General features: G+C 34.6%; 1 protein-coding gene across 1 annotated transcript; it reads right to left on the bottom strand.

Annotated features, from left to right (window-relative positions):
* Positions 1–683: 683 nt before the first annotated feature.
* LOC106672819 lies at positions 684–22,265 on the bottom strand. Its single transcript, XM_014404547.1, has 5 exons — positions 22,181–22,265; positions 20,971–21,134; positions 3,549–3,690; positions 1,317–1,830; positions 684–1,183 (listed from the first exon to the last, which is right to left on the bottom strand). Exons 2-5 carry the CDS (start codon positions 21,122–21,124, stop codon positions 1,091–1,093), a joined length of 903 nt encoding a protein of 300 aa, XP_014260033.1. The 5' UTR covers positions 21,125–21,134; positions 22,181–22,265; the 3' UTR covers positions 684–1,090.
* Between the last annotated feature and the right edge of the window lie 1,777 nt (positions 22,266–24,042).

Below are 24,042 nucleotides of genomic sequence, written 5' to 3'. Positions count from 1 at the left end.
GCCATAAATAAACATTGAATTCACTGTCATGGGAATTTATAATGACAGTAGTTTCCCGTAAAATACACCTCTTGGAAAGAATAAAGCAATAGGATATTACAATTAAGTACATGAAGAAGAGAGAACTTGTTTCCAATTTGAATTTGAATGTCAAGGAAAAAGTAGTGAGCTGTTATATTCATTGTCAAGGCTTTATTGAACAATCTACTTTGTTAATATGTTGTTCTTATCACAGGTTTTAATGACGTAAGTACTTAAACATCCCCCAATAAAAAAAACAATTCTCTACTTTTTAAAAGCTCCCAACTCTTCACATCTATACAATTTAAATTCTTGTTTATTTTTTAAATTTATTTTTTTTCTATTTGTTTATTTTTTAATCTAAACACTGGGATGTTTATTAATAGTAACATTTAGAAAAAAATTAAACCTAGAAATATATTACTTTGATTTACATCACAATTATAATGCAACTAAAAATATATATTTTAAAAAATACAAAATGTACAATATACATGAAATAATTGGTTATATTATATTATTTGAAAATAATAATTCTTATCACAAGTCTATATTTTTTGTAATAAATTTTCATCGTGTCAAAGCATTAAAAAAAAAGATCAAATAAAAAAACACAAAAAAATAGAATTATCATATTTTAAGTAAGTTGGATATACATATTATAAAGGAACAATACTGAAAAATAAATGTGAAACCAAGACATTTGTACTGTTTTATTTATTTATTTAATATTGTTTAAGCAATCGGTCAATACTATTTACTGGCCGTAGTGGTATTTCATGATTCTAAGTTTGTGAAATAAAACCTTGAAATCTCGTTAATGCATTTACTAACATTTATAAAGAGGAAAGTAGGTACATCCAAGACAAGGTAAGTCATAGAAAAAAAATAAATAAAATGAAAGGAACACAAAGAGACTCATAACAAAATTATAAAATATAAAAATGTCTTGTTTTATAATTTTCATTCTTCACAATGATCCAATTTTTGGTGTGAAGTTTTGGAAATAATATTTATAGATTAATCAATAATCATTCGCGTAATGAGGGTAGTCGTTTCAAAAAATCCATTAATAACGAAATGATTTCCTGGTTGACTTTGAGACAAGAGTATGACCGAGGAAGTAGGGAGAAATAGTTCCAACTTGTGAAGTCGGTGATACCTGGAAATAAATATTTAAATTATTTAGTATAGATTTAATAAAAAAGGACAATTAGTTTGATTAGAATGTATAATTGTGCCATTCTGAAATTTACTCATATTTGAATTTTGCCCAAATAAAAATTAATATTTACCTTATTCTTTTTAACGTGGAGATCAGTTACTCTGTGTCTGGGAACGGAAAACCTTTCCTTATGATGTCTAATTGTTGGATGGCGATTGGAAGATATAAAATCATTTTCTGATTTTCTCAACCAGTCGAGGCTGTTTTCATTTGGATTGTGACCCAACTTGGATTCCAATCTTTGATGAGAAGAGTCCATCGAGCTCCTTCTCATTTCGTTCCTCTTCACTTTATTCCCTCCAGTCGCCTTACGGTAAAGATGATGATCAAGCGAGTAAGGGTAGATGTGCCCCGCTCGACCGCCTTGATCATCATCGATATGGCCAAACAATTTCCTTTTATGGTGATGAGTACCATCACTTTTGATATCTATGTTTTCAATCGACGACCGGGTTTGCAGGACGTTGTGCTGGTACGTCGTAGATTGTTTCACCATCATGTCTGAATATTGATCGCTCATCTCTTGGTCGTCAACATAATCTTTGTTCTCTTTGTTCATATTCTTATGACTGTCACTCCTTTTACTAAAAACCAGTGAAATTTCTAAATTAATTACTTATACTGGTCCCAATTTTGGAAAATGTATTTATTATATGGCAATAAATTAGATATATAATTATGCAAGGTTTTTTAATGATTAAAAATGCTGAATTTCTTATAGTTCATTGGAAATTTTAAGTCTTGTTATATGATAGAAAATTAATGATTATATATTACTGTGATGTTTATGATAGTATTTGCAAATAGATGGTTAATATTATATTATATATAATATACATATAGATAACTAGTCTAGTTAAACTAGATTGACAAATTATCTGTTTATCAGGGTTGCACCAAGTGAAATTATATTTGGATTTGTTAGAAAGAGTTTCAAAGTTCAATTTTGATAGTTAATCACTTTAATTTTATGGATTTTTTTATATTAAATTTATGGTTTTTATTTGTTAAATTTATCATTTTGAATGGATGATAAGGTGGAGAGTGAAATGAGGAAATCGGTGCAACATACAAAACACATCCACATCAGAAGCGTCGATTTGTTTTCTTATTTTTTATGTCTTTGAACATGTCTTAATGAAAATTGATGGCCCCGCCATTTGATATGGAAATATCAAACCTAAGTACCTACGTACCTACCTATCAAACAAACCTACTCACAGGAAATAAAACTCTTAAGAATACAACTTAAAAATCTTTGTACGAGTTAATTATTCAGAAAGCGTGAGATGCGGTCTGGTGTAATGTAGGTTTCAGAAAAACATTTTTCATCTTCAGGGCGCAAAGTGTTTGTCTTCTGTGTAATTGTGCCATTCTTGCGTGTCATATTGAGAGTACCCTAATTTTAATTTCTAATGATGTCTAGGTTTTTTCAAGAATAAAACAGTAAGACTGTTTGAAAATGCTCGGTGTTTAGTCTGCAATCTTCTTTTCAAATAGTTAAAAAAAAAAAAAAAATGAAGAGTTAGATATAAAAATGTAACAAACTAAATAGATTTCACGGTGTTTTATACATTGTCAACATTATTTTGTTATTGTCTGGGATATCAACTTCTGGCTCCAAAAGTGATTCACTTAATTCAATGTTCATAATGGGGAAAAATGATGATTTAGGAGTCTTTCAGATTTTTGTTCAAATATTTATAAAATTGGTCTTGTTAAAATGAGACAGCTCATTTCCGCTTTGGTTTATTTATAAGTCAACGTTTTGATATTTAAATTTATCAAATGCTAAACTTCGCTAGTTGCACTTTCTCTGACTTTTTATTTTGTGTCGTCTCAGAGATGATACATTTTCTTTTTTTCTCTACAATTGATTCATAGTAATCACCGCTTATTGTATAATTTATTAATTGATCAAGAGATTATCAGTATTGTGTAGGCTAAATAACATTAATCTTGGATAAGTTATCTCCAACATTATATGATCAAAAAAATTATATTTGCTCCGACCTTAAAAAAAAATATGCTTATCAAATTGATAGCAAACTGACATTGAAGTGTCTTTAAATCAATCATATGCTAGCACAAGACAGTTAGTTTAATAGATGTCAATTTATAACCAGAGTTTTCTGCATCATTCATATTCATGGAACGTCCGTAAGGCGCTGGCAAATAGCCACCGAGATTGAATGATTGCGCATATTATAGTCCGATCAATTTAACCGAATTAAATCAAGCATGATTCTCTTTCCTGAGGCATTATCATTAATGAAAATGCGATAAACGAGTGATCATTTACCTGATTTGTAAATAAGGCGGGGATTTAGAGTCGTCAGAAGATCCCTCGCTGCAGTACGATTCAAGAGTGCTAAACGAGCAGCCGTTGTGACAGCATTCGTCAACGATTCCTCTTCGGTATCTTCTGTCAGTAGGGATAGGAGCTGTCAAAAGAAAAGAAAATAATACAATATTTCTAATCAGAGGGGTACCATCCAAATAAAAAATCTCTTGATGCAAATATACTTATTAATTATATCTTTATTAATTATATTATTAAGTTGCAAAATAATACAATGGGATGCTGGCAAGTTTGAAGTGAATATCATGGAATAACGTCTATTTTCTTTCCAGGTCTTACTGGTGTAATTAAACGTTTATCCATTTGGAACTTTTAATTTCTACTACTAATATTATTCAAGAAAAATAACAAAAATACAGAAGGCAGAAAATAGCGAAGTATTTATAAATTTTGTGTGGGCGTTTTAAAACAAGTAAAATGTCAGTAATAAAAATCGAATCAATCCAAAAGGAAACTGTTAAGACTTAAGACAAAATGGCAGGTGTATATGAACAAAAATCGTATTAAGTACAAACAAGGAAAAAAGAAGTCCTTTAGAATATTGATAAAAGTAAGAAAAAAATTACATAATGTTGCTAGTTAAATTGAAAGAAAAAAAGGTAGAAAAAAATAAAACCAGCTTTAATGTTGACTATTATCACTACAGATCACTACATCCGCTCCTTTATGTTATGTAATATCTGCGGTGCAGTTTTCCTTATTACCTTCTGACACATTACATTTGAAAATAGGCGCATTTATTTTTGATTAATGTATTTTACCGACGGCCAGTTCGTTTAATTCAGCAGGCGGCTTTTTATCAATTTGCATACATTATAAAAATCTATTTATAACATACTTTATAATCGTTTTTTAAATGCTAGATACAGACGTATATAGCCTGGCAGTTAGCGATTTGTTAAAACGTATCTCATATGTTGGTGAATTAAAAATTGGATTAGATTAGACTAAGCCCTCGATACCGAATTTCGAACTAGAAAGTGAAAATCGATTTTGAAATTAATAGATCCTGTTGAGGGAATAAATATTCATATACCTAAAGGTTTTGTTTTTTAAATTCCTATGAAAAAATGTCATGTTTTCCTTGTTCGTTTGTAAAAGAATTAAAGACTGACAGAATTTAGCTTAAGAGGAGTTCCAAATCATAATAAATGAAACCGAAGAGTGGAGGAATTCTCATATTTCTGTTAGCCACTTTTGAGAAATAATTGAAGTCAGATTTAATTTAGGTTAAGAGGAGTCTCAAATCACAATAAATGGAGCCGAAGAGAAGTAGATTTCTCATGTTTTCCCCGAAGAAGCCCATTTAGAAGAGAGTTCTTTGGATCATAAAATATCATTACTTAGAATTTAAAATATCACCGAGGCCGGCGCCACACTAGTCGGAATGCGACGGAAGTTTTCGTGACGGAAATTTCGCGACGAAAAATCCTCCCAAAACGAACAAGCCACATATACAGCGGAAATGAACGGAATGACTTCAACGACTTTTTGGATATGCGGTTGATAACGTGACTCAGCTGATCGTGTACGGTACAATGAAACAACTTTTCATTTTGTGTATTTACAAGGAGATGGAGAAGCAGAAGAAAAAGAGAGAACATTGGATTCGTCCATTGAATATAAAAAGGGTAGCACTTGGTCAATTACACTGTCTGTATGGGGAACTTAGACGCTATTCTGTCAAGTTCTTCCAATACTGTGGGATGACTGTAGCTTCATTTGACGAGCGTCTTTAAAATTCCACAGACAGGGGGCCTGTTCTGAACTTCCATAATAAATTGGTCAAGTCCATCCTAGATCAGCTTCACTTGTAGTTTGCGTGTCCGACTGCCTACCTCTTCCGTTCTACGCTTGTCCGTCGACAGGGTAGCGCACCCTGATCTGATCTGCTTAGACGGAACCCAGCAGAACATTCCGTCGACGGACCAACGGAGCTCGACGGAGACATTACGACGGGATTTCCGTTCAGTCTGTCGCTGGCTGTGTGTTTTGAATGTAAGGCTGTGCAGCGGAAATTTGGGTCGTGAAAACTTCGCATTCCGTCTTGTATGGCGCCGGAACACTCTAAATATATAGATAGAACTGGCATTTTCAGATTTATAACACACAAAGCGGACTTGGACAGTTTATCTCACCATCTCACTCTATCAAAACTGCATTCAAAATAAAGAAGGCCCCATTAACGATTGAAGACTTATCTATATTCTTAAAATCAATGCAGACGTAATAAAACAAACGAGCATTTTCAAAAACCAATAGTACACGCATGTTAAACCCCTATTCCACACTCGAGTTCTGTGATACACCAAGTACAAAACTCATCGGGGTGGACAGATGAATAAACTGCTCTACAAAAACTTATTGACTGGAAAAGCCGCATAAACCAACGAACATATAACGACCAGGATTTAAGAGAAATAAGGGAAAGAATACTGCGAACAAAGAACAGAATACCAGCTGAAAATGGAGATGCTAAAGACAAGACTGGAAGAAATACTTTAATTCAATCAATGTCAATCAATGGAAAACAAGTTTTTAAAGAAATATGTAAAAAAAAGAGAACGGAGAATTCACAACATCAATATTTTATAGTTTGAAGAACCTATGCTGGGTACACTTATGCACACTGAGTCAGAAAAGGATGACGCACTGATGCACACAATCATAAGGAAAAAACGGACTGAAGAGCTGCTCTCTCCCGACGATTTACCGTTTCAAACATCTGAAGTTAAATCCACAATAAAATATTTAGCTTCCAAACAGACGAGAGGAGATGGTTTCCAAGTGAAATTTTCTACGAGGGTTAAACGTCTAACCGAAATTCACAACAGAAATCACAACGTTCATTCGGGGGAACAAAATAAGCGGCTGAAAAGATTAATGAACTGTGACAAGTTTATCGGCATCCCCCGAGGCTCCAGGGTGTCACGGTTGTATTCGGACCTGTCCTGGCTCTACCCCTCTTCCCGATGTTCCTTCCTTGGTTCCTTCCGTACAGGGCCATGTAAACACCCATCGTCCTCCTTACATTATCAAGTCCATCCTATTCAAATCCTCTTTCCACTCCTAAAAATACACGCTCATCTCCCTGTGACCTAATCCTTCTCCGGCTTAAAACATTCACCTTTAAATGATCTTATCTTATCCTAGCACCAAAATTCTGGCTCCCTCCCCCTAAATATCCTCAAAGCTGCTTACCTTACCTTAAACATCTCCTGTACATACACCTCCTCTCCCACCAAACAGAGTCGATTTAACCACAGTTTAAATTTACTCAATAATAATTCTTTTTCTATGTTAATTTTCAGAGCAACTCGTTTCAGTTTTAACTCCTTTGGGTTTTGTTTTATATAAGTCCGTAGTTATTACGTTGATCACCACGACTAGGCTTATTTTTGTGTTAAAGTGTTATTAATTTTCACTTTAACTTACGTATTATTCTAAGGGGAAACTCTTATCCAAAAATAAATTATTTATTCTTCTTCTTGCTTATAAAGAGGAACTTTCCCAAGGATATGGAAAAAAGCGAAAATTTTCATCTAAAAGCCGGGAGTCGAAAAATACCGACCGATTAGTATCATATCAACGGGAGGCAAAATTCTTAAACAACGAATAATAGACTATCTTTACTCCAAAAATTTACTGTGCACCAAAAAATTTGGTTTCACTCCCAAAACCAGTGCTGTTGATGCACTTCTCAGTTGACAAATCGTTTGTGGAAACTAGTTTGGATTCAAACATAGAAACAGCTCATGTATCTCCAGATGTTCATGACGCTTTCAATGCCGCGTGGTGGTCGGAATTGTGAAACTTTAAATGTCCCGCGAAGCTTTTCATCTTTGCCAAAATCTATTTTACTGAGAGGACAGCAAAAATCAGATCGAATTACCGCTAATATGAAAAAAATATCGAAAGGCTATCCACAGGGATCATGTGGACCTGGATGCTGGTGTACATTGGATGACTCCTTGCCCCTGTCTTGATCTCCCCGAACTTTGCGATTGAGTCAATCTTGCGACTATCTTCTGCCTATAAGAAGGTCGTCGTGCTGAGATGTCTTAATTAAAGCGAACATATTCTTCACTGCATAAATAGCAACAGAAAAACAAAGATACTTTTTAACAAAGACAAATCTATTAAACTACATGTCACAAGGAAACACCGCGCTGGAGATCTTGAGATCTACCTACAAGGCAAGAAGTTAAAAAAATGAGTTATGAAAAATGAATACCTAGGAGTAACCTTCACCAAAAATTTTACATGGACCTCTCAGATGACAAGAACGTGCTCCAAAGCCCTGCAAATAATCCATGCACGGGTTTGGACAACAAGCCTTGAAAACTACACTAAGAGGCAAAAAAGTGGCCATCTTTTTTAAAAAAGTTATACGTTTTATTTATTGTTGTTTAAGAAAAATATAAGATATAGCTAAGTAAATAAAAAAATTTTACTGTGGGAACAATGAAGAAAACATACAATTCAGTAGGGAGTATTTTCTCGTCTTGCGTTATCACCGCATCTTTTGACTTGACATCGATTTTAGAAGGTTTTGAATGTGCTGTGGAATATTTTCATACCCCTCCAACAGCGCCATTCTTAATTCCTCCAAATTCTCTGGCATCACTGGGCGATTTTTCACCCTCTTTCACAACTCGTCCCAAAGGTGTTCGACTACATGCTGGCACTCCAAACATTGTATTGAAGCCTGTGCCAAGTAATCACCAACGATCTTAGCTGTTTGGGGGGGGGGGCCTTGCAATGCCTTGCAGAAAAATAAAACCGTCGACAATTAGTGGCATGTAAAGAACAACTTCTTCTGATAACACATCTTCAATGTGACGCGAAGCTTTTAGGGAACCCTCGATGAAGATCAAGTTTGTGCGACCTTACAAAGAAATGCCTGCCCAAACCATAAAATCATCACCTCCATAGCTTCTCCGGAGTGAAAATGTTGCGGGGAGATATCGCTTTCTTGTTCTCCTCCAAGCCTTCTCTCGGCCATCAGAAGTGCTCAAACAAAACCTCCGAAAACAAGATTTTAGTCCAATCATGCTCAGACCATTGATGTGATTCCTTGAGAAACTTATCCGACCTGTTCTGTGCCTTGTCAGAAGTTCTGGACCAGTGGCAGGCTTTCTCGCACGTGATCTAGCTTCTGAAAGTTTTGGCCTTTCAGTGCTAAAACATACAGCAGTAGAATGTCGAGTACATTCGAAACAATAAAACGATCATCTCCTTGAGATGTGACACGATGGCGACCTGATCCATGCCTTTTTGAGTTACCTCCACTATCTTGATAAGGCCCTTCGGATACTTGTTCTGGGAATGTTAAGCACCCTAGCCAATACACTTGATTTCTATTTACATCTTCCAACAATGCTATGATTCTAGCCAAATCTGTATCACTTAAAACCATCACTCAAACAAATTTGAAACTTAAAAATGGCGCAACTTAAAAAAATCATATCACGGGAACGTTAGAAAGCAGCTTTACTGAAAAACCACAAAGAAAAGATTGACAACGGAACCGAAGGAACTACCGTATGTTTTCCCCTGTTCTTTTGTAAAAGAATTAAAGCTTGACTTAGTCTGTGTTTGCACTTCGTGGTGTACACATCGTCACAGTTATAGTTCAGTAGCAAAGTGAATTTATTTTTTCGAGCTTCATCTTGAATTTAACTTTATCTAATCAATGTATAGTAAGTTTTATACTATACGGTATTCTAGATAAATAAATCTGCGTGCAGAGTTTATTTTCTTCGCTCATTATTAGTTTCTTCCGAAGAAAAATTGCCATATTGGAAACAGAACGGAGGTGTAAAGATCGCGTAAGCTTTGTGTCGATAAATAACAGCGGTGACGGGAGAGTTCCCCCACTAACACCGTGTATCACCAACACCAGTTTAGACCCAAGCCCAACTACGACAGCAGTGGTCGTTCGGCGGCCGAGCAAGATCATGGTGTTTAATCCTAAAAGAGTCAGGGTTCTTGTGTTCACGCGAAATCATTGTACAATTGCTTTTAGCTTTAACTTCTGAAAAGATCATGGAAGGTCTTTCTATTCGGGGCTTTCAGACAGTAAAAGTGGAGCAGTTAACCAAAAACTACAATTCCTCAGCAAAGTTGCCTGTTTTTACAATTACGAACATTTACAATTAAAGAAATACTAAGCATCACAGCCGTTGCCTATTGTAGAGAATCCTGGTAAAAATATATGAGTAAAAAACCTCGTAATCAGGCTATCGTTGTCAAAGCATCGGGCACTTAGCCTCTTACACTGTCAACGTAATCCAAAGTGTGAGTCTTGTGCAAATCAAGAAACCAAGGACGGTCCTAAAAAAGAAGCATAGACCCAATTAACAACTTGCGGAGGGGGTCATAAGGCGTCTGACATTGCCTACCCGATGGTAATACCAGCTGCGGCCAAGAAAGTGAACCTTCACCTAACTTCACCATCTGTCCCTCAAATGGCGGATATAAGGCATTTTCCGCCCCTTCCCTTTAATACCCATAGCGTTTCCCGAGACTCTGGGAATGTTGCCAACAGCGAAGGAAATCGACCAACGAGGTAACGCAGCCGATGAAGTTTCTACAACATCATCTATTTTTAAGCACTTTAAAAATTCTCTCGATATTAAAAACGTAATATTAAAAATTAAAACCATTCTATTCAAATTAAAAACTGCCCCAGATGCTTATTCAAAACTGGCCGTAGTCACAGAAGCAATATTCTCTTTTTTGAATAATTCCATCTTATCGTGATGTAAATTATTTCAATGGAATGCAAACTCTATAAAAGATAAAATTGATGAACTCATTCATGTATTGACTAATTATGATAGTGATATTTGTACCATTTCAGAGACAAAACCATCTCCCATTATGCAACTGAAACTTCCTGGTTACAATGTATACACAGAAGACGGGGACTCGAGAGGAGTAGGTGTGGCTGTTCTCGTCAATAACGCTATTCGGCACGCATTGGTGGCACTCCCTAGTCTCAGCTCTATCGAGGCGGTCGAAATCGAGCTGTTCACTAGTACTGAGCTTGTACTGATCGTACTGATCATCCAGAACATGGCACAACTCAGATGTGCTGGATTACATAGCATGTTCTCGCATTACATAGCGAAGTCATCTTAATGGGTGATTTCAATGCCATACATGCTGCCTGGAACTGTCTGTCCAGCAACCCTACTGGGGAGCACTTGCTGGAATTGTGAATTGCCAACAATACACCGCAACACTCCTCTTTTCCACTTCCCTCCTTCCAACCGTAACAACAGTGTGCTCGACATAGCCCTGCTTAAAAACGTCTGTCACTTCTCTAACCCAACCAGCCACAGGATCCTATCTAGCAACCATAACCCTGTCTCCTTCATATCTTCAATTATATACCATACAACTACCACCCTTGACTTAGGTAGAGCTAACTGGGCTAAGTTATTAGTTACTCATTATTAACAACCATACATTATATTTCGTGGTTCGATTGACCAAATAACTTTTTTCAATTAATTAATCTTTAAGTAAGGTATTGGTTGAAACGAAAAAGTTAGTGTCACAAGTAGGATTCGAACTTACGACCTTCCGCTCTATACACCGCTGCTCTAACCACTTGAGCTATCGTGTCTTCGATCCACTCGGACTCGTACTTCCCATCTCAACCTACAACCTTTCGTATTTTCCCACTTTTTTACCATTTTTCAAAGTTGGGGAGTTGGTGTCCGAGTGGATCGAAGACACGATAGCTCAAGTGGTTAGAGCAGCGGCGTATTGCGCCGAAGATCGTAGGTTCGAATCCAAATTAATTAATCTTTATGTAAGGTCTTGGTCGAGATGAACAAGTTAAGTGTCCCGAGCGGGATTCGAACCCACGATCTTAGGCTCAATACGTCCATCGTCACGATAGCTCAAGTGGTTAGAGCAGCGGAGTATTGAGCTGAAGGTCGTAGGTTCAAACCCCGCTCGTGACACTAACTTTTTCGTTTGAACCAATACCTTGTATAAAGATTAATTAATTGAAAGAAGTTATTTGGTCAATCGGACTACGAAACATAATGTATTTCTTAAGTAAAACTACGTATATCTTCACTAAAAGCTCTCTTGATTAACAACAATATTAATCTCCTGTCAAAACTTCAAGACCTTAACTGAAGAAGAATTTAAAAGGTTTAGCAAGCTGTTATAATATGCAGCTTCTCAATCCAACCCTATGCATTCACAAATTCATTATTTTACACAGGTACTCCTTCCCACAATAAAAAAAAATTATAGGCAAGTACAACGCTATACAGTAGTTGTCAGTATCTGCCTACCGAATGTAAACCTCACCTGTCCCAGGAAAATTTATATAATTATAAAATCCCCTGGACTTTACAAGACTCATAACATCCTTCTCAAAAATCTTCCACAAAAAGCCGTAGTCGACCTAACAAACATCTTCAATATTACTGGAAAATTCTAACGTAATTCGCATTTTGAAACCTGGCTAGCCCCATCCGATCCAAATAGTACAGACCTCATAGCAACCTTTGATAGCAAGATATTCAACCGTGATGTGCTAACTCGCATATCTGCCTTCCCGTATAAAAAAACATCACTATGCCGAATCGGTTAGGTTTTAGTCCAGGACTATCAAACAATGCCCAATTAACCAGGATATTGGATGACATAACGCTAGCGTTTAATGTACGAAAGCGTACCGGGATGATTTTTATAGACGACCGAAAGGCCTTTGACACTGTTTGGCATAATGGTTGAGTCAGCAGGATGATAGGACATAGATAACTTCCCTCCCTACGGAATAAAAATAGTCCACTCCTATCTCTTATCGAGACAACTCCGAGTTTCGTTTCGATCATCCCTTTCCCAACCGGGAGACATTGTTGCTGATGTCCCTCTTGGACCTATTCTGTTTTTTGTATATTTTAAGAAAATATCTCGCCCTAAGAAAAAAAAAAGGCTAAAAACGGCTCCTTACGCTGACGAAATCGCTCTCTACGCTTACACTTCTTCGGTACAAGGTGGTGGTCAGGCGGACGCTCCTGTATGCGTTACTAATATCGCGAGATTGCAGGTTTTTGGAACAGGTTTCTGAGGGTTGCGACGGACTCGCCCCGATATACACACGTATAAAGGAACTGCGCAATACAACAAACGTGTTGATGGTGCTGGAGAACATCAAATATGCGACCATTCCATTATATAAGCAATGCGAAGACAGTACCAGTACAATCTGCTGCCAATTAGGCAAATACTGCTTTGACGACAGGTACATCCACGGAGCAGAAGAAATAGCAAATGTCATTTTTCCCATGTTCATTGGTAAAAGAATTAAAGGCCGAATCAATTTAGCTTAAGAGGAATTTCCAATGACGACAAACGGAGGAGAAGAAAAGAGGATGTCTCCTGCTTTCCGCGATCATTTGTAAAAAAATAAGGTCTGTCGTAATTTACTTTAACAGTAGTCTGAAATCAAGACAAATGAAAAATAGGAACTGTCATTTTTCCCATGTTCTTTTGAAAAATAATTAAAGTTTGACTAAATTTAGTGTAACAGTAGTCTGTAGTATAAACGGAGCAGAAGAAAAGGGGAAATGTGATGTTTTCTCATGTTGCACAGTAAAAGAATTAATGTCCGACTGAATTTAACCTAAGAGGAGCCTTCAATCACGACAAACGGTGCAGAAAAACAGAGAAAATGTCATGTTTTCCCACAGTCTTTTGCAATAGAATTACAGTCTCACTGAATTTAGCTCATGAGGAGTCTCAAATCAAAACAAACAGAGCTGTGGTAAATAGGAAATGTCATATTTTTCTAAGGTTTTAAAAAAAATAATTAATGTCTGATGAATTTAGCTTAAGAGGAGTCTGAAAGCCTGATTCACGAACAAGAAAAAGGGAAATGTCATGTTTTCCGGGTTCATTTTAAAAGAATTTAAGTGTGACTGAATTTAGATAAAGAGGATCAAAGGAATTAGAAGAAAAGCAGAAATGTCATGTTTTCCGGGTTCATTTAAAAACATAAAAATGAAGTGTGACTGAATTTAGGTAAAGAGGATCAAAGGAAGTGGAAGAAAAGTCATGTTTTCCGGGTTCATTTAAAATCAAAAATAAAGTGTGACTGAATTTACTGAAGAAAAGCAGAAATGTCATGTTCCCATGTACGTTTATCAAAGAATTAAAGTCTGAATGAATTTTGCTTAAGAGAAGTCTGAACGAAAAAAAAGGAAATGTCATGTTTTCCGTGTTCATTTAAAAAAATAAAAATAAAGTGTGACTGAATTTAGGTAAAGAGGATCAAAGGAAGTAGAAGAAAAGCGGAAATGTCATGTTTTCCGGGTTCATTTAAAAACAAAAATAAAGTGTGACTGAATTTACTGAAGAAAAGCAGAAATGTCATGTTCCCATGTACGTTTATCAAAGAATTAAAGTCTGAATGAATTTTGCTTAAGAGAAGTCTGACCGAAAAAAAGGAAATGTCATGTTTTCCGTGTTCATTTAAAAAAATAAAAATAAAGTGTGACTGAATTTAGGTAAAGAGGATCAAAGGAAGTAGAAGAAAAGCGGAAATGTCATGTTTTCCGGGTTCATTTAAAAACATAAAAATAAAGTGTGACTGAATTTACTGAAGAAAAGCAGAAATGTCATGTTCCCATAAATGTCATGTTCCCATGTACGTTTATCAAAGAATTAAAGTCTGAATGAATTTTGCTTAAGAGAAGTCTGAACGAAAAAAAAGGAAATGTCATGTTTTCCGTGTTAATTTAAAAAAATAAAAATAAAGTGTGACTGAATGTAGGTAAAGAGGATCAAAGGAAGTGGAAGAAAAGCGGAAATGTCATGTTTTCCTTGTTCATTTAAAAAAATAAAAATAAAGTGTGATTGAATTTAGGTAAAGAGAAAGTGTGATTGAATTTAGGTAAAGAGGATCAAAGGAAGTGGAAGAAAAGCGGAAACGTCATGTTTTCCGTGTTCATTTTAAAATATAAAAATAAAGTGTGACTGAATTTAGGTAAAGAGGATCAAAGGAAGTGGAAGAAAAGCGGAAACGTCATGTTTTCCGTGTTCATTTTAAAACATAAAAATAAAGTGTGACTGAATTTAGGTAAAGAGGATCAAAGGAAGTGGAAGAAAAGCGGAAACGTCATGTTTTCAGTGTTCATTTAAAAACATAAAAATAAAGTGTGACTGAATTTAGGTAAAGAGGATCAAAGGAAGTGGAAGAAAAGAGGAAATGTCATGTTTTCCGGGTTCATTTAAAAACATAAAAATAAAGTGTGACTGAATTTAGGTAAAGAGGATCAAAGGAAGTAGAACAAAAGCGGAAATGTCATGTTCCCATGCACGCCAATCAAAGAATTAAAGTCTGATGATTTTTTTCTTAAGAGGAGTCTGAAAGCACGATATACGAACAAGAAAAAAGGAAATGTCAAGTTTTCCGTGTTCATTAAAAACAAATAAAGTGTGACTGAATTTAGATAATGAAGAAAAAAGGAAGAAGAAGAAAAGCGGAAATTGTCATGTTCCCATGTACGTTTATCAAAGAATTAAAGTCTGAATGAATTTTGCTCAAGAGAAGTCTGAAAGCACGATACATCAAAAAGAAAAAAACGGAAATGTCATGTTTTCCGTGTTCATTGAAAATAATAAAAATAAAGTGTGACTGAATTTAGATAAAGAGGATCAAAGGAAGTAGGAGAAAAGCGGAAATGTCATGTTTTCCGTGTTCATTTAAAATAATAAAAATAAAGTGTGACTGAATTTAGATAAAGAGGATCAAAGGAATTAGAAGAAAAAGCGAAAATGTCATGTTCCCATGTACGTTTATCAAAGAATTAAAGTATGATGATTTTTTCTTAAGAGAAGTTTGAAAGCACGATACACGAAAAAGAAAAAAGGAAATGTCATGTTTTCCGTGTTAATTTAAAAAAATAAAAATAAAGTTTGACTGAATTTAGGTAAAGAGGATCAAAGGAAGTAGAATAAAAGCGGAAATGTCATGTTCCCATGTACGTTTATCAAAGAATTAAAATCTGACTGAATTCAGCTTATGATGAGTCTTAAATCACAATAAACGGAGCACCAGAAAGGAGTAAATATCATGTTTTCCCATGTTATTTTCTAAAAGAACTGAATTCTGATGGAATTTAGCTTACGATGAATCTGCAATCTCAATAAACGGAACAGAAGATAGGAGTAAATCTCATGTTTTCCCATGTTCTTACGTAAATGAATTAAAGTCTGACTGAATGTAGCTTAAGGTAAGTCTCAAATCACGAAAAAACGTCATTTTTTCCCAAGTTCTTTATTAAAAAGAATTAAAGCCTGGAAGAATCACAACAAACGGAACAGAAGTGATTACAAATGTCATTTAATTTAACAGGAGTCTGAAATGACGATAACCGGGACGGCAAAGGAAGAGGTGTCATGTTTTCCCATGTTCTTTTATAAAATAATTAAAGTCTGATGAAATTTAGCTTAAGATGAATCTGCATTCACGATAAAAAGAGCAGAAGAAAGGAGGAAATGTGATGTTTTAACGTGTCCATTTTAAAATAATTAAAGTAAGACTGAAGTTAACTTAAAAGGAGTCTCAAATAGAGAAAAAAGCCGAAAAAAAAGAAATGACATACATTAAAGTCCAGAATTTAATTTAAGAGGAGTCTGAAATCTCTATAAATGGAGCAGAAGAAAGGAGGAAATGTAAAGTTGTCCTATTTATTATTTATTGTTTAATGACAGAAATTATGTTACGAGGAGTCTCAACTGCCCATAAACGGAACAAAAAGGACGAGTAAATCTAATGTTTCCCTTGACTTTTTGTAAACGAATTAAAGTCTGACTGAATTTAGCTGAAGATGAGCCTACACTCACGACGAAAAGAGCACAAGAAAGGAGTTTAAACGTGATCATTTCTAAAATTATTGAAGGCTCTCTAATTTGCTGAAGTTTCCAACATAGATTTCTGTTGTTTTCTCCCCATGATGGAAAGTGATCTGTTAACGAAGCCATAAATTTAAACTTCTCATTCTTGAACTGCAAAGCTGCTGTGGGCCCTTATTTTAATTTAAGTACAATTTAAAAAGACAAGTCAACAAAATACTGCTTTTTTGCATATTTTAACGGACATTCTGTTAGCAAAGTAGGTCAGAAAATGGTCCAAATTTGGATTTGACCTCATTATCGTGATTCTAGCGTTTTGAAATTCTTAGATAACGAGTTTCGCGGAAATCGGTGTAAATTAATTTTTTGAATGATAATTTCGACGACCTTCTGCGTGACAGACAAGTTCGAACATAATTTTTCTTAAATGCTAGTGGTCCGATTTTCATGGTTGATAAAAGGTTTTAAAGAAATTGTCCACTTTTATTTCAGGCAAATAATTGTTCTATTTTGTGTATTTCTTATAACAATATTTTATATATTTTAATGGTACATATGCCATTCAAAAGTTATTTTCCTCTTCTTTCAAATGTTCAAAATTTCTTTCAAAACATTAAAATCCTTTTGGCTATTTTTGATTTATAGCGGTTTAAATCAGATATTCTGATAACGACTTATCAAAAAATGGAAAGATTTTAGGGATCAAAAAATCGATAAATTTCAACCCAAACCAAAAATTTATATTTATCTCTAGAGGTGATAAAATGAAATTTCATATTAGTTTCACAAAAAAATAATTATGACCTAGGTTACTTGAAAAATATTTGGTTTGTCGAAATATTTTGGTTATTGACAAACTTTGATAGCTTTTATCATATTTTTATTGCAATCTACATAAAAAAATGCTATAAAATGTCACGTAGTTGTTTGAGCAAGTTGAACGGCGAAATAAAAATATTAAAAAACGGAAAATTTCGACTTTCAAAATTTTTATGGGGGGGGAACCAGGGCTTACTCACAAGAAGAGTTCGATATTTTTGAATTTGGTCCAAATCCGTGACACACAGCGTCGTCCCATTGTTACTTTAAGATGAATCTTAAATCACAATAAACGGAGCATAAGAAAGGAGGAAATGTCGTTTTCCCGGGATCTTTTGTAAAACAATTAAGTTCGGCTCGATTTATATTAACGGAGTCTAAAATCCCTATAAACGGATAAGAAAAATAGAAGAAATGTCATGTTTTCCTTGTTCTTTGTAAAAGAATTGCAATCTGACTGAATTAGCTTATGATACTCATCTCAAGATACACGGAAAAAAGAAACTAAGAAACGTCATTTTTTTCCATGTTATTCATTAAACGATTTAAATTCTGACAGAATTTTGTAAAATGGAGTCAGAAATCATGATACGCGAAAAAGAAGAAAGGAGAAAATAACTTGCATCTTCCATTTTCCATTTGTAAAAACATTAAAGTCAGGCAGAATTTAGCTTAACAGGACCTTCCAATCACCCTAAACCGAGCAGAAGAAAGGGAAAAATGTCGGAAAATGTTCCCATTTTTTGTAAAAGAATTAAACTTAGAGATGACCTATTATCCCACCTTCGTGAAGGAAAAATAATAAGTTAAACTGTTGAGGTCGATATAAAAGAAGTCCGACTTTATTTAGCTTATGAGGAGTTCACGATCACGATAATCGGAGCAGAAGAAAGGAAGAAATATAATGTATTCTCATGTACGTTTGTCAAAGAATTAAAGTCTGACTGAATATAAGCCTATAAGGAGTTTGAAATCACGATGCACGAAACAGAAGGAAGGAGATAATTTTATGTTTTCCCATGTTCTTTTTTAAAATAATTAAAGTGTCACTGAATTTATTTTCACAGGAGTCTGAAAGGACGATAAACGGAGTAGAAGAAAGGACGAAATGTCATATTTTTTTCCCAATTGTTTTTGTAAAAGAATTAATGTTTGATTGAATTTAATTTAATAGGAGTCTGATATTAAGATAAAAGGAGCAAAAGAAAGGAGAAAATGTGATGTATTGCCAGGTTCTTTTGAAAATAATTAAATTGTCACTGAATTTATTTTCACAGGATTCTGATATCACTAAATTAAGTGAAGAGTGAAATCACGATAAAAGGAGCAGAAGAAAGGAAGAAATGTCATATTTTTTCCCATGTGTTATTTTTTTGTAAAAGAATTAATGTTTGATCGAATTTAATTTAAGAGAAGTCTGAAATCACGATAAACGGAGAATAAGAAAGGAGGAAATGTCATGTATTCCCATGTTCTTTTGTAAAAAAATTAATTTTTGATTGAATTTAATTTAATAGGAGTCTGATATTATGATAGTAGGAATAAAAGAAAGGAGAAAATGTCATGTATTTAATTTAAGTGAAGACTGAAATCACGATAAAAGGAGCAGAAGAAAGGAGGAAATGTCATATTTTATACCAAGTTCTTTTGTAAAAGAATTAATGTTTGATTGAATTTAATTTAAGAGGTGTCTGATATTACGATAAAAGGAGCAAAAGAAAGTAGGAAATATTATGTATTCCCATTTCTTTTGTAAAAAAATTAATGTTTGATTGAATTTAATTTAAGAGGAGTCTCAAATCACGAATTTAGAGCAGAAGAAAATAGAATCGTCATGTTTTCCCTTGTTCTTTTGTAAAATAATTAAAGTGTCACTGAATTTATTTTCACAGGATTCTGATATCAGTATAAACGGAGAAGAAGAAAGTAGGAAATTTCATAATTTTCCCAAGTTCTTTTGTTAAAAAAATTAATTTTGGATTGAATTTAATTTAAGAATAGTCTGAAATCACGACAAACGAAACAGAAGGAAGGAGTTAATGTCATATTTTTTCCCATGTCCTTTTGTAAATGAATTAATGTTTGATTGAATTTAATTTAAGAGGAAGCTCAAATCACGAATTTAGAGCAGAAAAAAAGAGATTCGTCATGTTTTCCCTTGTTCTTTTGTAAAATAATTAATGTTAGATTGATTTTAATTTATTAGGAGTCTGATATTACGATGAACGGAACAGAAGAAAGTATGAAATGTGATGTATTGCCAGGTTCTTTTGAAAATAATTAAAGTGTCACTGAATTTATTTTCACAAGATTCTGATATCACTATAAACGGATTAGAAGATAGCAGGAAATGTCGTATTTTTCCCAAGTTCTTTTGTTAAAAAAATTAATTTTGGATTGAATTTAATTTAAGAATAGTGTGAAATCACGATAAAAGGAGCAAAAGAAAAGTGGAAATATCATCAGTATTTCCATGTTATTTTGTAGTTAATGTTAGATTGAATTTAATTTAATAGGATATTACGATAAAAGGAGGAAAAGAAAGGAGGAAATGTCATGTATTTAATGTAAGTGAAGAATGAAATCACGACAAACGGAGTAGAAGAAAGGACTTAATGTCATATTTTTTCCCATGTCCTTTTGTAAATGAATTAATGTTTGATTGAATGTAATTTAAGAGGAGTCTCAAATCACGAATTTAGAGCAGAAGAAAAGAGAATCGTCATGTTTTTCCTTGTTCTTTTGTAAAAGAATTAATGTTTGATTGAATTTAATTTAAGAGAAGTAATGTAATATGTTCTCATGTTCTTTTGTAAAAAAATAGAAATCTAACAGAATTTAGTTTAAGAGGAATCTAAAGGAAAAAACTTAATGTTTGATTGAATTTAATTTAATAGGAGTCTGATATTACGATAAAAGGAGCAAAAAAAGAAGGAAATTGCCAGGTTCTTTTGGAAATAATTAAAATGTCACTGAATTTATTTTCACAGGATTCTGATATCACGATAAACGGAGCAGAAGGAGGAGGAAAGGAGGATGCTGTTCAATTTCGTACATAAAAATAGACAATGTTCGTCAGAAAATAACCGATAAAATATAGTTCTTTATTCCGAATTGTTATTACTTTAAGAATAAATAATAAAACACTGGTTCTATTTTGTTATAATTAAATGATTTAGTTTTTCAGTAAATATCAGGATAAAATCGATGATTAATACTTGTATAACTCAAGAAATTAAATGCTTTGTATAAAATAAAAACTTCAGGTTTTGAAAAATTTATTTTTTGTTAAAAAAGATAATTTGTACGTACGGTGATTTTCAAAACCTTTTGCTGTGTAATATGTTTATTTGTCAAATTAACCAGTTTTGTTATATGGTGTATACAAATGGTTTTGTTATGTTCTAGGATAGGGGGTCGGTTTTTGCCCAAAATTAGTTTAGAATATATCGAGGACTGGTCTCATTTTGTAATCCTCGTCCTCGATATTTGAAGAATAAAAACAAATGCATACTCTGAAGACAACTCACGCCACTTCCAAAGCTAAATACCATGTTTTAAGTTAAAAGTGGGTAAGTTAGGTGGATTATCAAAATTGGGAAAGGTCCGACAAAAAGTTTTACATGCTGGGGGTTGTAAAGGTGTCACTCACCACCTGGTCGAAACGCCATGTTGTAGCCACGTTCGCTGCAGACGATAGCCAAGGCTTCGGCTAGGCTTCTTCCGCAGAATCTGACGGCGTTTGAAGAAGAACAGAAATAGATTGGTAAAAACAAGCAGAGAAGGTAAAACGTTATCACCCTCATCGTGACGGAACTGAAACAATAGGAACCTGTTAGGAAAAAATTCGCCTGGTCTTTCCTACCACACTAGATTCTGTGCAACGCGGATGAAATAAAAACCCTAAAAGTAATTTTTTTTCTTTTAAAGTGTTTTTCCTTCCGCAAAGAAAAAATTGAACGGAATTAAAGAACGAAATTTATGAATAGGAAATTATGTTTCCACGCGGAAGTGATGGGTTTCCTGCTGTCCGTTATTGCAAGGCAGACTTTATTACATAAGGTAAAGCATGGACTTAGAATTAAAATTAGAAGGGTCTGGAAGTCGAGATCGTACACATATTTTAATTTAACTTCCGTGTGGGCTCCTAAATCGACAAAATAGGGTCATGTCCCGTGCATTGTCACTTCTTCAGAATAAATACCACTTTCATACACTCTCTCCTTTCTATTCAAACAGTGTTTAGAGAATTTTAGGCTTCACAATTTCCAAGATACCGAACATCTCAGGGGTTCGAGGGTAATGAATTGTTTTAAATATAACACTCTAGAAGGGGAGATGAGCCGGCTAATTTATAATCGAGCAGACGATAGCGAAATTGAAGCTAAGGCGAAGAGTGTTATTTCTCCTATTTCTTATTGTATTGTAAATAACCTTTTCGGGACAAGGGGTCTCTCGGAGGGGGTGACTCACCCCCTCGATCATTTTAAAACAGAAATCTTCAATACTTAGGATCCGCAAAAGGCTTCATTTTCATTTCGAGAGGGCTTAATTAATCGTGTCAAACCAGTTCTCGGCACATCACAAAGTCTTTACGGAGATTCGGGTTCACATTTCTCAACGGCGCGAACCCCAGACGCTTTTATGACAGACCGAAGGGGTACAAGAAATTAAAGGGGGCGAGTTGTGAGACCGTTTCCCACGGCGAAATTTTACAGTTTAATTTTCGACCATAACTAAAATTTAGGAAAAAATATAGCAGAAAATAATTGCGAGTGTTTTTGAATTTTTTTATTGTAAGGACTTTGGGTAAAAATGTGCGAAGACGTTTTTAGAAGGGACAAGAAGAAAATCATAGATACCTTTTGTGTTTGGTGTATCCATAAATGCCTATTTTTATTTCGGAGTGGATATCATCGGTTGTGAGCGGTCAGAAGCCTAGCACACGACTAAGGAAGATTGGTAGGAGCAATATCTTATTATCTAGCTCGGGAAAAGTGGTGGGGTGCTTGCTATGAAGAGGGGAGCACAAGCTGACCTCCCCGGCAAACATATTAATCCAGATATACATATATTGATATATATATTCCCGTGTGTCCCAATTCAGTTTCGCACAGGCGGGACGGACGGTCGCAGACCTGTCACCCCGCGCCGTCTTCGTTATATGCAAATTTGCCATATGGGATTTTTGTATACGAGGAATATTCGGTTTTTTAGATGTTCAGAAAAAGCTTCGTTGCTCTTTGCTTTGACACCGTATTTTTTTCGCTTGTATACACATCGAAGTACTTACTATCTTTGTGGTTTTCAGCTGCCTAGTCCTGCCTATCTGATTGCACTGTTTTAAATAGAACTATTTAGTTTAAAATCTCGAAAATACAATAAATTTGGCCACTTTCTGTTTAGTTGAAGGATTGTGCCTTAACTGTTACTGTTCTTTTATTGGAAAATTTGCCACATGGGATTTTTTTTCTGATTTGAACTGTGAACCTTAGAAAACGATTTAATCCCTGTGAAAATTTTATTATCGCTTTTCTTATGTTTACAGTATATTGTTTTCTTTTTCTTTTTTTAATCCTATACTTAGACTGACTTAAACTATGGAGACTTCAACGCTGGGTTTCGTGTAGTGTTAACCGGTCGACAAAATTTGCGCTGGCTCAGAAGAAGGCCGAGTCGCTGCTTAAAAAACACAACATTCCATTGAAACGATGAGCCTTTACTCATGCTGAGACTGTTGCTAGTCTGACTTCATTATTATTATTGGCCATAAAAGCCTATGGGAAATGTTCAAATTATGGAACAAAAATCCGAAATTCTAATTGAAGAACCAGAATAAATTTTATAGTTTAAAATGGGGTTTTTGCATACATTTGGCCTTCCAAATTAAGTATTTTAAAAGGATAAAATAAAGATTTGGATTGCAATAGGATAGATTAGTTTATGAGTGAATGTTTGGAGTCAGAGCTTTATAGCTCACAGAAGGGATATAGCTAACCTAAGATATAAGCCACTATATTTCGTGATCCGATTGAACAAAGAACTTCTTCCAATTAATCAATCTTTATTTAAGGTATTGTTGAAATGAAAAAGTTGGTGTCACGAGCGGGATTCGAACCCACGACCTTCGGCTCAATACGCAGCTATTCTACCACTTGAGCTATCGTGACTTCGATCCACTCGGACACCAACTCCCCATCTCAACCTACAACCTTTCGAATTTTCCTTCTTTTTTCCATTTTTTAGTGGATCGAAGTCACGATAGCTCAAGTGGTTAGAACAGCGGCGTATTGAGCCGAATGGCGTGGGTTCGAATCCCGCTCGTGACACTAACTTTTTCATTTCAACCAATACCTTACACTAAGATAGAAGGTTTAAATATTAGGGCGTGAAATGACGTCAGCCGTTAAAACGCCCTTAAAAATTAATAATAATAACATTCCATTGAAAAAATTGGTATAAAAATGTAATTATTTTTATTACCATTGAAACCCGAAGGTTCTTAATACACAGTTTGCAATTGTTTACAATAGTTGTTGCAGTTTGCAATTGCTGCCATAAATACACAGGATATACACTAGTAAATAATAATTTTTTTATAAGCCTTACTGTGAGGTATCGAGCGATAGAACACCCAAGGGTGTCGAGTCTAAAATCTCGAAAATACAATAAATTTGGCCGCTTTCTGTTTAGTTGCAGACGTCATATAAACCATCAGGGTGCA

This window comes from Cimex lectularius, unplaced genomic scaffold (assembly GCF_000648675.2).
Source record: "Cimex lectularius strain Harlan isolate CLEC.00 unplaced genomic scaffold, Clec_2.1 scaffold159, whole genome shotgun sequence".
Taxonomy (NCBI): Eukaryota; Metazoa; Arthropoda; class Insecta; order Hemiptera; family Cimicidae; genus Cimex; species Cimex lectularius.
This window is presented reverse-complemented; position numbering and strand designations above follow the sequence as displayed.